General features: G+C 31.3%; 1 protein-coding gene across 8 annotated transcripts in view; it reads left to right on the top strand.

Annotated features, from left to right (window-relative positions):
• The window catches only part of LOC127723363 (protein argonaute-2-like), a 49,932-nt gene extending 41,421 nt beyond the window's left edge, over nucleotides 1-8,511 (top strand). For all 8 annotated transcript variants that reach the window (XM_052229938.1, XM_052229937.1, XM_052229936.1 and 5 more), the window contains one exon: nucleotides 232-8,511. In XM_052229938.1, coding sequence (XP_052085898.1) covers nucleotides 232-340 — 109 coding nt within the window. In that variant the 3' untranslated portion in view covers nucleotides 341-8,511. The remainder of the gene's footprint in view (nucleotides 1-231) is intronic.
• The last annotated feature ends 5,682 nt before the right edge of the window (nucleotides 8,512-14,193 follow it).

Below are 14,193 nucleotides of genomic sequence, written 5' to 3' on the forward strand. Positions count from 1 at the left end.
TCAGAATTATTGGAATTGCTACGGTTATGATTCAAGTCTTGGTATGCAATGGGAATAAAGTTGAAAGTATTCTTCTATGCACTAAAACTTTATTGGATTATTATTTTCCAGCAAGGATAAGGAAATTTCAATAAAAAAAAAAAATGGGTGAGATACATGTAAGCAAGTTATTGTCAGAATTAAAGACTTATTGTTCAGCTAATGAAATATCTTTTCATTTGTTTATTGTAGCGGTGAAGGAAGTCGTCATTCTGACAATAGTGAAGACAGAACGCCATCTGCGATGGCAAGAGCAGTCACGGTTCATCCAGACACTACAAAAGTCATGTACTTTGCCTAGAACAAGAAAGATCCAAACTTTTCACAGGGCATTTCCATCTCAACCCAGTTGTAGAATCATCGTTCAACACAAGTGCTTAAATACATTATATTTATGTGTCAAAAATGGGGACTATGCCATTTTGGAAATTTTCATCGTATGAACAAATGCTCTTTATTGTTGGATATTGTTAGCGTTATTCATATATAAGGCCGGGAATGTATATAGTATTATTTTGTGCATATGTTATTTCTATATAAGGTTGAGCCTCTTTGTAAGTTGTACGTAGAATTCCTCTAATTTTGTCAATTTTTGCATCCATTTCTATTTCCTTACTTGTAACAATTTTATCACTGAATTTAGCATTTCAAAGACGATGAAATGTTGTTTTTTGTTGTTGTAAAAAGTGATAAATTTAGAGGAAGAGAAAGAAGGTTGACTGTAATTATTAAATTATTTATTGATATTTTATTGCAGGACTTCATTTTTTCTTGGTTGACAGTTCACTGAAATTTTGCTAAAAATTAACTTCTTAAGGAAAAAATGTCAACTGAGAAAAGATTTAGTCTCATTTCTTTGTATAACTAATGAATCACATGTTATTTTATCTTTTATTTAATCATTGAGTGAGATTAAGACAAGACAACAATCTTTATTATATCTTAAGTGACTAGAGGAATATATTGTAATTTATAATACAAATATAGAAATGTCTTAAACTTTTTTTGAAATAAGTCACTTTTAACTGTTTGCATGGGATCAAATTTCAAAATTTCAAAATTTCAAAATTTAACAATTGTGTTTTTGAAATTATTACTTAGTGTTCTTGAAGTTTTGTTGTACCTCAGGTTAAATTTGCCTGTAAGACAGATTTTATATTTCATTTGATGCGATCATGAAATAATGAATTTTAGATTTCTTTTGATAAATGTAAGTTGTAGTTTCATTGAAATTGCTGAGAAACTTTGAAATGTTTTACTTTGATTTTGGTTCAAAATGATATCAAATATAAGGTTTGAAAATAAATTACACCAACATTTAAATATTTGATTTTGAGAAATATAATTTGAGTTAATTATATCATGGTGCTGTAATTAACTAGAGACAGCAATAGTGATGTGGTAATTTTGATTGATCATTGTGGTAATTTTATATATTTGTATATATACTCTCAGTCAAGATAATTGTTAGTTTATTGACCTTTGACATGTTAAAAATCACTTTTTAATTTTTGTTGTACTTTAGTTTCAATATAGTAACTTTGTAGTGAATTTTTTTCAGTAGAAATCATTTTTGTTTGTCTCTTACACAAACTTGTATGAAATAGTAAATATGTTTTAATGGGAACATTCATTTTCAAGTTTCCGGTTTGGAAGCATTTGTATACCAATCAAATAATTTGGGAAAATTAACACTAAAATCAGAATCAGATTAATTTCAAAAAAAAATTTTGTTGGATTAGATGCAAAATTTGCAATTGAAAAGGCATAAATATATTAAAACTAACAATTATTTTTACAAAACTTGTAGGTTTGTATGAAGAATTCATATCAGAGTATTTTAACCATTCCTTTCATATTTGTTGAAATTATTATTCATTGAACATATTTTATTTAAGATTTTATCTTTTTTACTTTTGTCTTTTTTTTTTAGAAATCTTCCAATCTCTTTGAAAAATAAAAACAAAACAAAACTGAAATTAGCTTTTTACTGAGCTTATATAAATTAATTTACAGTTATTCCCCTTTGATCTTTTGGTTGAATGTTTCTAATGTTTTCAACTTGTATAACCAATATGTGCTGATGTGGCGTTAAACATCAATCAATATTTTCAATCTCTTTTTTTTTTCTAAAATACACCAAATCAACATTTATGAAAATTTCTCTAGTTAAACAAAAGTAAAAATTTCTAAATGTTTTATCATGTTACCATGTTGTCTTAACCATAAAAGTATAAAACTGCGGACAATTTCTTCCTGCTTAAATTGTTTATTGGATTCCGTTTTATTTTTTAGATATATTTTGTTCTTTAGTCCCACCTCTTGTCGTTATTCTTTTATCCACCAAATATTTAACCACCAGCAGGGGAGGTAATTCTCCCTTTATCCAATCATTGTGTAGTCCCGCTAAATTTTCTCTGGAAATTGTGGATTGAGGGTACAAAGATGATATCAGAAACAGCGGAAAATCAATTGAGAATTAAGTATGCATTTGAGCAGCTAAGAAAATCCAGCATTAATACAACTAAAAAAAAATCATGATTTAAAAGAGTCATTATAAATGTTTCAAAGATGTCTTCCATCTAGTAGATTGTGACTTGAGTCTTTCAGATTTCGTCAATATCTGCATTTTAATGCATATACAAATTAAAAGAATTTGATAAGAATATAGAATTTGGATCTTTTTTTTTTTGAAGATGGAGTTGTTGTAAAAACATAAAAGAATTTGATTAAGATAAGATAGCAGTTACTGACTTGTCGGAAGAAAGTAAGAATTCATGTGGTTTTTAAGAAAAATGTGAGTTGCATTGAATTATAAGTATCATCAGTGTGCCTCAATGTTCAGTTTTTGTAAAGAGAAAATAGTTATGCATGTATCAATTGCAAAATTATTATTAATCATCAAAAATTTCCAAAACTCAGATATATACCATTATAACTTGTATGCAATACCATTTTAAGGTCAAATAAGCTAGTCATTAGAAGCAGCTCAATGTTTACCAAGCCTTAATTCACACCAAATTAATCTAAGCCAACTAACCTGTCCCTATCAGCAATAATAGTTGAATAATGACAGACGATCATTCATATTTTTTACAGGTCATATTGCAAAATTTTATCATATCATCAAATTTACTGAGATTAAATTAGTACTTATGTATTTTTTGTTCAGGACTTAAAATGTGAAATGTTCTGATATTATTTTTCATTGCAAATTAAACATAAAAACTCAGCTTGTCTAATCGCCAAAGAGAATTATACAAAGATTTTGATTGGTTTATTTAAAAACAGGTGAATGGTACAGAGAATCTGATTGATGAAAAAATAATCTTAAGTGCCATATAGGGAGATGTATTTTTTTTCTAGTCATGATACAAGGTCAGCTGCATTCCAGTGTTTTAAGAAATTCAATCTTTTGATGTGATGGCTGTGATTAAATGCAATCATGATTTTAAGGGATGTTAAACTTTTTTGATTTAACATGGTTGTTTTAATATTTTAGACTTAAATTGTGATAAATTAACTTTTGAGTAAAATATGACAATTTTTTTCAAAATTGATTCAAATATAATGGAGTGATATTTGAATTGAAATTTGAGAAAAAAAAGTTCCATTATTGAACTTTGACAAATTAAATAAAAACCTGGCATGACAAGTTTATGAACAAGAAAAAAATTGCTCAAACATGAAAAAAGCAAAAAACGTACAAATTAAATATTTATCATGACAATGAACTTTTTTGTTTGTATCACCAAAGAATGTGTGGTGCTTTGCTGTTCCATTCCACAAACCATCCCTTAAGATAATGTAAGATGATATAATGTTAACTAGTCTTGTAATCATGGTGAGATTCCAGGGTCTGCTGAACAGAAAGTTTGAATAAATATCACAATTTCTAAAGATTTGGCTCGAATCCACAGAGGTGGTATGGTAGTCCCTTCCTCTAATAAGATCCTTTCACCAGCAGTAGTCCCACCTTCCATATTTAACACCTTTCTTCATAGATCAACCCCCATTGTTTCAATATTTAAAGATCCATTGAATTATCTTTTTCACCATAGACCTGTAGGATTATTCACCATACAACCTCATTGTAAGCATTGAAATCAAGACTTGACGGATTTCTGGGATGAAAAATTCAAAGAAAAATTCTAAAAATATGCATGTATAAGAAATTTATCATGTTGGTCGTTGGGAATAGGGTCCAGTCTGTGTGTCAGGCAATCTCCATTGCAAATGTTAATTTCTTGAAGTTGCAACTAGATATTAGAGTTTGCTTATGTTGATTGTTGGGGGGGAAAGTCCAGTCTGTTGGTGAGGCAATCTCCTTTTGCAAATGATAATTTCTAAACAGATCGAAGTTGAACTTAAAAAATCCATGATATTCTGTTTGATTAGAAATCCAAAAGTCAATCAGAGGAAGTCCCATTGTTGGCTATAACTATATCAACCTTTCTGTTCAGCATGAAATAATGTGGTAATTAACTGTGGTATTTTGTGAACTTGTTACATGCAACTCCATGGTCCAATCTGATTGGTACATATCATGTCATGTGACATATCTCAGACCAATGACACCATTTCAGAGTGTTTCCATGGTTGCAATAGCATGCAGACAGGTCCACAGGACTATTGATTTGCATATTTTTTATATATTTGTTTTATTTAATGTTATTGTGTGGGTGCTTTGTATAGATGTATTTGTATATAATAATCAAATTTCATTATTTTTTTCTATAATGATTGAAGAGTGTTAACAAATATTATAATGAAGGGTACCAAACAATCATTTTCAGTGTGAAAATATACAATACAAAGAAGTCAATTTTAATAATATTGATTTTTTTTTTTTTTTTCATGAATATTTTATTATATTATGCTCTTTATCAAGAATGGAATTTCAGTTTGTTTGTTTTTTCATCATAAAATGACATGATTTCCAAAGATTTCTAACCACTGAATATTTATGAGCTAAAAAGTAAATTATGCATGCTACCATAGTAAGGCTTCCTATAGCAATGTCAAAACTTGCCAACATTGAATCTCAGCAGACAGGGTTTGGTTGAAATAAAATAAAGCATAAAATAAGGCTATTTCAGAAGAAGTGTATTGGGGTTTTGGGGTTTCAGGCTTGCAGTATTTGTAGAATTGAAATAGAATAGTCAAAGTTAGATCTTACACAAACGGTAACATGAAAAAGTACTTGAGCTTCATTGCATTTCTTTCTGGAATTGCCAATTACAGAAAATAAATCTCAAAATGATTACCGGTAAGTTTCATGTACCAATATGCATTTATTGATTTTTGGAGATGAAAACTACAAAAAAAACTGTTGATTATGTGACAAATTTACTTAAGAGTTTTTCAAAGAAAAGTGCATACATTTTTAGGATTTTGTTAACATTACATTGTGGATCTGTTTAAAATTAAGTCTTGAAAAGTTGTACGCTTGATTTAGGTTTCTTTTGATCATGTTGACATGAATTGAATCTGATGGTTAAAGATCTGTGATGCAATCTCCATACACCAAACTCTAGTCTGCAGAAATCATTCATATCTCATCCATTTCTGTGTCCACACTAATTGTCAAAAACATGAAGGATAATTTAAAAATGGTAATTGAAAATCTTTTTTAAAGTCAGAGTAAATGCTTGTAAACACATTTTTTGTAAAAAGTAAATTTTTGTCCACCCCAAAAGAGAACATAATTGAGTAAATGATAATATCTCAAATACATCAAAAATGTTATAAATCTCACCTTAGTAGGTCAACTTATCTATATATAGCAGCTGTATTGTGAAGAATTTATGATAAGAAATAGTACCCTAATTATGGACGTAAAATTGTTGTGCTTTTTAATTGGACATCTATGAATAACCAGATTGAAATTAGGATGTTTGTTGCTAAAAAAAAAATTGTTTAAAAAGGACACACAAAAAAAATACCTAGGCAGCAAAACTAATGGTTACAAGAAAATTAAGTTAACCTGTAGTGAACATCCTTATAAAATTGAAAGTAACTTATATTATGATTTCCAATTGTTTGTAAATATCTGATTTAAAAGTTGTTTTGACTTTTCTTTTGTTTTATAAACAAAATAAGAGTCCTAGGCCATTTCAATTTATTGTTTGGTTATTAATGCTCCAACCAAATTGAGTGAAAGAATTAAAATTTTAATAATTTTTAGTTTTTGGAAATAACTTGAGAAGTATACGTTTGGATGTCTATTTGAATATTTAGATATTGACTTTTTGCATGTAGTATGGCCCATTTTGTAACCTGGTATAGAAAAGATCATTTTTAAGGCCATAGATGTAATCAGATTATTAATTTTATGTTTCCTTATCAACGTTAAGTCGCCTTCCTGAAGAGATTGACTACAAAATACAAAGACATTTTTAACATCAACATCAATGCTAAAATGATGAACAATAAGCTGTAGGGATCAACTGAAATAAATTCAAAATAACAAAATATCAGAACAAAGTTCGGTTTCAGAGTAATAGCTTAATGTTCAATTGCCTTAAATGTACATGATATAGTGATCCATGGAATTCTAGTTGCATCGTAAAGAACGCAAGGAGTATAAGGCATTCAGAAAGTTGAACAAACTTTTTGTAAAGGGATTTTCCTAGTGAAATGGTTAAAGGTCAACTAAAGAAAATTACTTGCCATCATCGGATTGGTTGGACTTGATTGTTTAAAGTTTATTTAACCTCTTTAGAGTTTAAGGAATTTTTGTTTTACTCCCCAAGTCATTCTCACTTAAATCTCTTTACGAAGTAAGGAGAAAAAAATTAACAAAATAAGAACAAATTTATATTTGACAAATATTTTTAATTGGAAATTAAAAAGAAAACATAATCAAAAGTGAAAGTAATAAAAAGGTTTATTTGTAGCAATTAGGACAAAATACTACCTCTTACTGAGGACAAAGTGAGCAGCTCATTGGCTATATTCAAATTTACTTAATTACTTGACATCTAATACTGCCTTTAATTTGTACTGATATTTGACATCCTGTATTCGTTTCATTTGAAATACATGGAACAAAATGTGATGCAAAATATGCATTATCAAAGGCCAAGTTCGAATGGAACCCGAGTTCTGACTAGAGTTCCACATGAACGGTAAATAATTTTGAAGAGTAAGGTCTCTAGATTACCGGTGCAAGGCCCCTACTCTGGATATGTTGACATTCAAATTTGATTGGATTGACGTCATAACATCCGGGAGATGGAGTCGATCTCGAAGAACCCTGCCCACACCCAGGACTCCTCGGGTTCTAATGGCGGGAAAGCTATATCCAATCATAATAGGTGTTATATATGACCATGTCAATCCTATCTACTCTATAAGTTCCATTCAAACTTGGCCAAAAGAAACTGTACGGTTTTTTTATTACTACCATATATGAAAAGACCAACTTGTAATTTAATCATTTTTATATGTGAGATGTTTTTTTTTTTTTTTTGTATTGTAAAATTATCTGCAACAGAAATGGGTGAAATTCTGCCTGTCCTCACGAAGCATTCAAAATATTGCTTGAATCATTCAATTTTTCACATGGATCAAATTTATTTATTATGCAACACACCAACAATTCATGGTATGTAAAAATTTTTGTTACAGTCGAAAGTTCATCTGCCATTCACATTACATTTGAATTTGCTTTTTGCATTTATATTGGTAGGTTATTAATTGGTTTGAAGAGCAAATCTGTAGACTCAAAGTGTACAGGCAGTGTTATTAAAAGAAAAATATAATTGATTCCTAATTAGATAAAAATACTAAATACTTTTTATATATGTTCATAGTTTATCATTATTCAAAGCTATGTAATTGTAAGGTAACCATATAAAATTGACTTAAATATTACTGCTGTAGAAAAAGAGATAGATTGGTTCTTAATCTTCCACTTATTAGACCACTGCCTTCTTCGTTTCAATTGTCCATCTGTAAGGGAGGTTATATTAATCTGATTAGAATTTAGCAAGAATGGGTGACTCATTGTTGAAGTAAGTATTTGGAAGAGCTTGAGTCCATCTGTAAGGGAGGTTATATTAATCTGATCAGAATTTACTAAGAAAGGGTGACTCATTGTTGAAGTAAGTTTTTGGAAAAGCTTGAGTCCACCTGTAAGGGAGGTTATATTAATCTGATCAGAATTTAGTAAGAAAAGGTGACTCATTGTTGAAGTAAGTTTTTGGAAGGGTAAGCAGCAGTTCTAAATATTTAACATTCCTGATAAACTATCATGACCTTTGACCTTGTGAATGACAGGCATATTATGCAACCATTTTAATTTGTATCACATGCCACCATTGTAATGAGACTTGCACAGTATTTTTGACAAGTCCATGATAAACCCCCGTTAGATATGCTCCACCTTTGTATGTATATTTCTGGTACCTGTTGCTTTTTACAGAGTCTATAGTATTTTAATTTAATAAAGTGTATATTATGTATAAATGTACTTTTGTTTTCAATTTGCCACTGAATTGTAAAAAGCCATCTCAAATCATCTCTTTGGTGTCCACCCGTATGACGCATTGCGGGGGACAGAGAAATACCAGGCGTCTGTCTATCTGATCTTGTTAGAACTCTAACGTGTACAATTCTTACCAATTTTTATACGACCACAAAAGTCTTATATTGGTATGACGTTGGCGTCGTCGTCCGAAGACACATTGGTTTTCGCACTCTAACTTTAGTTTAATGAATGGATCTCTTTGAAATTTTACCATAAGGTTAAATACCACAAAAGGAAGGTTGGGATTGATTTTGGGGGTTATGGTACCAACAGTTAAGGAATTAGGGACCAAAAAGGGTCCAAAAATAAGCATTTTCTAGTTTCCAGACAATAACTGTGGAACGGTGTATGGATCTCTCTGAAATTATACTACAAGTTTCCATACCACAAAGGGATGGTTAGGATTTGCTTTGGGGGGTTATGGCTCAAACCGTTTATGAATTAGGTGCAAAAAAGGGTGAAAAACAAGGTTGTCCTGGTTAATGGACAAATACTTTAGTACAAAACATAATTTAAAGCAGTGTAAGGGAGATAAATCAAATACATCATTGAAATTACCTCCCTTACACTGCTTTTTAATTATGTATAAAGTAATGGTTAATGAACAATTAAGATAATTTAAAACAGTGTAAGGGAGGTAATCCAAATACAACAATTAATGTAGAAAATGTAAGGAACTATATCTTTTTTCTACGCATTCACAATTTGTTTTGATCCGACGTATCGACGTCTTGACATTGCCTATTGTTGTATGACGTCAGAGAGTGAAATAGCCACGTTTATTTCACATGTGAAATTATCTGTTTTTTTTTGAGTGGGAAACCAATGTAATTCATTGCTACCAATGTAATAAAAAGAATTATTCTTCAAATATTTTTTTTTTTCAAATTTCAAATATTGAAAAATTTGAAGAAATAATCTTTAATTGCACAGTATGGCGCATTAGATTTGTAAAATCTTTGACCACATTTATTTATTTGTCTAACCGTGTATTTAGATTTTTATACGACCGCAAAAATTTTTTGCGGTCATATTTTGGTATGACGTTGGCGTCGTCCGAAGACGCATTGGTTTTCGCACTCTAACTGTAGTTTAAGTGAATGGATCTCTATGAAATTTTACCATAAGGTTCAATACCACAAAAGAAAGGTTGAGATTGATTTTGGGGGTTATGGTACCAACAGTTAAGGAATCTTTCTGAAATTGTACTTACAAGGTTCCATATCACAAAGGGAAAGCTGGAATTGAGTTTGGGGGTAATTGCCCAAAACGTTTAGGAAAAAGGGGCCAAAAATAAGCATTTTTCTAGTTTCCAGACAATAACTTGTGTTCAAGTGTATGGATCTCTTTGAAATTGTACCACAAGGTTCCATATCACACAGGGAATGCTGGGATTCAGTTTGGGGGTAATTGCCCAAAACGTTTAGGAAAAAGGGGCCAAAAATAAGCATTTTTCTAGTTTCCAGACAATAACTTGTGTTCAAGTGTATGGATCTCTCTGAAATTGTACTGCAAGGTACCCTACCACAAAAGGAAGGCTGGGATTGAGTTTGGGGGTGATGAATCATAAGGGGGTTCAAAAAATTTGTGGGGGGTGGGGTTTCCTTTTTTTTTCTTTTTTTCCTTTTTTTTTTCTTTTAAAATTTTCCATTTTAAGTTGGTTATTTCTGTTTTATATTTAAAAGCAAATAATGATACACACCAAACAGGATGTGTAAATTATTATATAATAAGTATTGTGCAATAGCAAGAAATTTTCAATTGCACAGTATTGCACAATAGCAAGAAATCTTCAAATGCACAGTATTGCGCAATAGCAAGACATCTTAAATTGCACAGTATTGTGCAATAGCAAGAAATATCAAATAACACAATATTGCGCAATAGCAAGAAATTGTCAATTGTACAGTATTGCGCAATAGCAAGAAATATTCAATTGCACAGTATTGTGCAAAAGAAGATACTTCGTATAAATTGCTTATTTCTTGACCAATTTCAATGGGGTTTTATTCTTGAATTCTTGGGTTTCTTTAATATGCTGATTCTAACCGTGTATTAAGTTTTTGGATTTTGGGCCCCGTTTTTAAATTGGTCCACATTGAGGTCCAAAGGGTCCAAAATTAAACTTTGTTTGATTTCATCAAAAATTGAATTATTGGGGTTCTTTGATATGCCGAATCTAACCGTGTATTTAGATTCTTAATTTTTGGTTCCGTTTTCAAATTGGTCTACACTAAGGTCCAAAGGGTCCAAAATTAAAATTAGTTTGATTTTAACAAAAATTGAATTCTTAGGGTTCTTTGATAAGCTGAATCTAAACATGTGTTTAGATTTTTGATTATGGGCCCAGTTTTCAAGTTGGTCCAAGTTGGAGTCCAAAATTAAACTTTTTTTGATTTCAACAAAAAATGAATATATGGGGTTCTTTGATAGGCTGAATCTAACCATGTATTTAGATTTTTTATTTGTGGGTCCCGCTATCAAATTGGTTCATATTGAGGTCAAAAGGGTCCAAAATTAAACTTTGTTTGATTTCATCAAAAATTGAATTATTGGGGTTCTTTGATATTCCAAATCTAACCGTGTATTTAGATTTTTAATTTTGGGTCCCCTTTTTTAAATTGGTCTACATTAAGGTCCAAAGGGTCCAAAATTAAACTTAGTTTGATTTTAACAAAAATTGAATTCTTGGGGTTCTTTGATATGCTGAATCTAAACATGTGTTTAGATTTTTGATTATGGGCCCAGTTTTCAAGTTTGTCCAAGTTGGGGTCCAAAATTAAACTTTGTTTGATTTCAACAAAAATTGAATATATGGGGTTCTTTGATATGCTGAATCTAACCATGTATTTTGATTTTGGACATTGGACCATAACAGGTAAATTAAAAAAATTCAAGTTCTTAGACCACATTCTTTCTGTGTCAGAAACATATGATGTGTCAAATATTTAATCACAATCCAAATTCAGAGCTGTATCAAGCTTGAATGTTGTGTCCATACTTGCCCCAACTGTTCAGGGTTCAACCTCTGTGGTCGTATCAAGCTGCGCCCAGCGAAGCATTTTATTATGAAACATATATTGGTTTATATCAGCAATGTCTCGGACAAATTCACAAATCAGTGCTTATCAGTTTTTTTATACGACCACAAAAAATTCGCGTTCATATATTGCTATCATGTCATCTGAAGACATTTGGTTTCCGGACAATGACTTTAGTATGAGTAAATGGATCTGTATGAAATTTAATCACAAGGTCCAATAGCACAAAAGGAAGGTTGGGATTGATTTTGTGGGTTATGGTCCCAACTGTTTAGGAATTAGGGGTCAAAAAGGGGCCAAAAAAGGCATTTTTCTAGTTTCGGGACTATAACTTGTGTATAAGTGTATGGATCTCTATGAAATTGTACCACAAGGTTCCATACCACAAAAGAAAGGTTGGGATTGACTTTAGGGATTATGGCCCAAACCGTTCAAGAACTAGTGGCAAAAAAAGGGGAAAACAAGGTTTTTCTGGTTAATGGACAATTACTTAAGTATTAGTCTATGAATTTCTATGAAATTGAAACACAAGGTTCCATACCACAAAGGAAAAGTTGGGTTTGACTTTGGGAGTTATGGCTTAAACCGTTCAGGAATAAGGGGATAAGGGGCAAAAAAAAAGGGGGGGAGGAACAAGGTTTTTCTGGTTTCTGGCCAAATTCTTAAGTATTAGTCAATGGATCTCTATGAAATTGGACCTCAAGGTTCCATACCACACACAGAAGGTTGAGGTCGATTTTGTTGGTTGTGGCTTTAATCGTTAAGAAACTAGAGGCCAAATAGGGGGCCTTAAACTAGACTTTTCTAGTACTGGCTAAGCTGGTTCTAACATAAATTATTTCTGATCTATATAAAGAAATAACAAATACTGATATGGCAGGAGATACACACCAAACAGAGTGTGTAAATTATTATATTTAGTTTGTAAACAGATTTACTAAGTATTGCGCAACAGCAAAGTATTGCACAACAGCAAGAAATCTTCAATTGAAAATAAATACAAATCTTTTAACTAATTTCAATGAGGAGTAATTTAAAGTCTTGAATTGTTGGAGGTTTTTACCATGTATTACTATATTGGATATTTGGACATTTTTAAATAGGTCTACATTGAGGTCCAAAGGGTCCAAAATTAGATTTTGTTTCATCAAAAACTGAATTCTTGTGGTTCTATGATATGCTGAACCTAACTGTGCATTCAGATTTTTATACGACTGCAAAAAATTTGCGGTCTTATATTGGTATCACGTTGTCGTCAGTGTCGTCCGAAGACATTTGGTTTCCGGACAATAACTTTAGTAAATGTAAATAGAAATCTTTGAAATTTAAAAACACAAGGTTTATAACCACAAAAGGAAGGTTGGGATTGATTTAAGTGGTTATAGTCCTAACAGTTTAGGAATTAAGGGCCAAAAAGGGGCTCAAATAAGCATTTTTCTAGGTTCCAGACAATAACTTGTGGAACGGTGTATGGATCTCTCTGAAATTATAACATTAGTTTCCATACCACAAAGGGATGGTTAGGATTGGCTTTGGGGGGTTATGGCTCAAACCGTTTAGGAATTAGGGGCAAAAAAGTGAGAAAAAACAAGGGTGTCCTGGTTAATGGACAATTAAAAAAAAGTACAATGTTATGTTTGGATTACCTCCCTTACACTGCTTTTAAATTATGTATAAAGAAATGTTGTATTGTCTTGAGGTGATTAGCTGTCAAGTTATTTTTAGAAGTTACTATTTAAAAATGCTGATTAAGGAATATTAATTTTAGCCATGATTATGTAAGTCATTTTCTATTTTAAGATTTTTATGATGTATTTAAATGGGTAACTATGGTTGCAAACTCCATTGGAAATTTGAATTGAGATTATGACCATATCTTGAGGGAATAACAATTTTTTTTCATTTCAGATTTTATAAATTAAAAAGAAAAGTTCTTCAAATACTTTTTTTTTAGCAAAAAAAAAACGGGGGGGGGGGGGGGGGGGGGGGGTAAAAAAAAATTTATTTTTGGGGGGGGGGGGGGTCAATTCGCAACAGCATAGTGTATTGCACAAAAGCAAAAAATTGAATATAAATTCAAATCATATAACCAGTTCTAAGTTCTTTGACTACAGTTATTCTGTGTCAGGAACCTTTTATGTGTCAAATATTTAATTACAATGCAAATTCAGACCTGTATCAAGTGCGAATATTGTGTCCATTTTTGCCCTAACTGTTCAGATTTGGACATCTGTGGTCGTATCCAGCTGCTACAGGCAGAGCGCATTTTTTTAGTCCCCTACCGACGAAGTCGAAGGGGACTTTAGGTTTGCACTCCGTCCGTCTGTCTGTCTGTCTGTCTGTCTGTCCGTCCGTCTGTCTGTCCTGTCAGTCCGGCAAATCAGTTTTCCACACTTTTTTTCTTCATGCTTGAAGATATTGATTTGATATTTGGGATATTGTTTTATCATGACAAGTAACAGATCAAGTTCGAATTTTGTTCCGGTCTGATGATTTTATGGTCCTTGGACTTCGAAAATTCACTCAAATAATCAGTTTTCCGCACTTTTTTTCGTCATGCTTGAAGATATTGATTTGATA

Source organism: Mytilus californianus, unplaced genomic scaffold (assembly GCF_021869535.1).
Source record: "Mytilus californianus isolate M0D057914Y unplaced genomic scaffold, xbMytCali1.0.p SCAF_13, whole genome shotgun sequence".
NCBI lineage: Eukaryota > Metazoa > Mollusca > Bivalvia > Mytilida > Mytilidae > Mytilus > Mytilus californianus.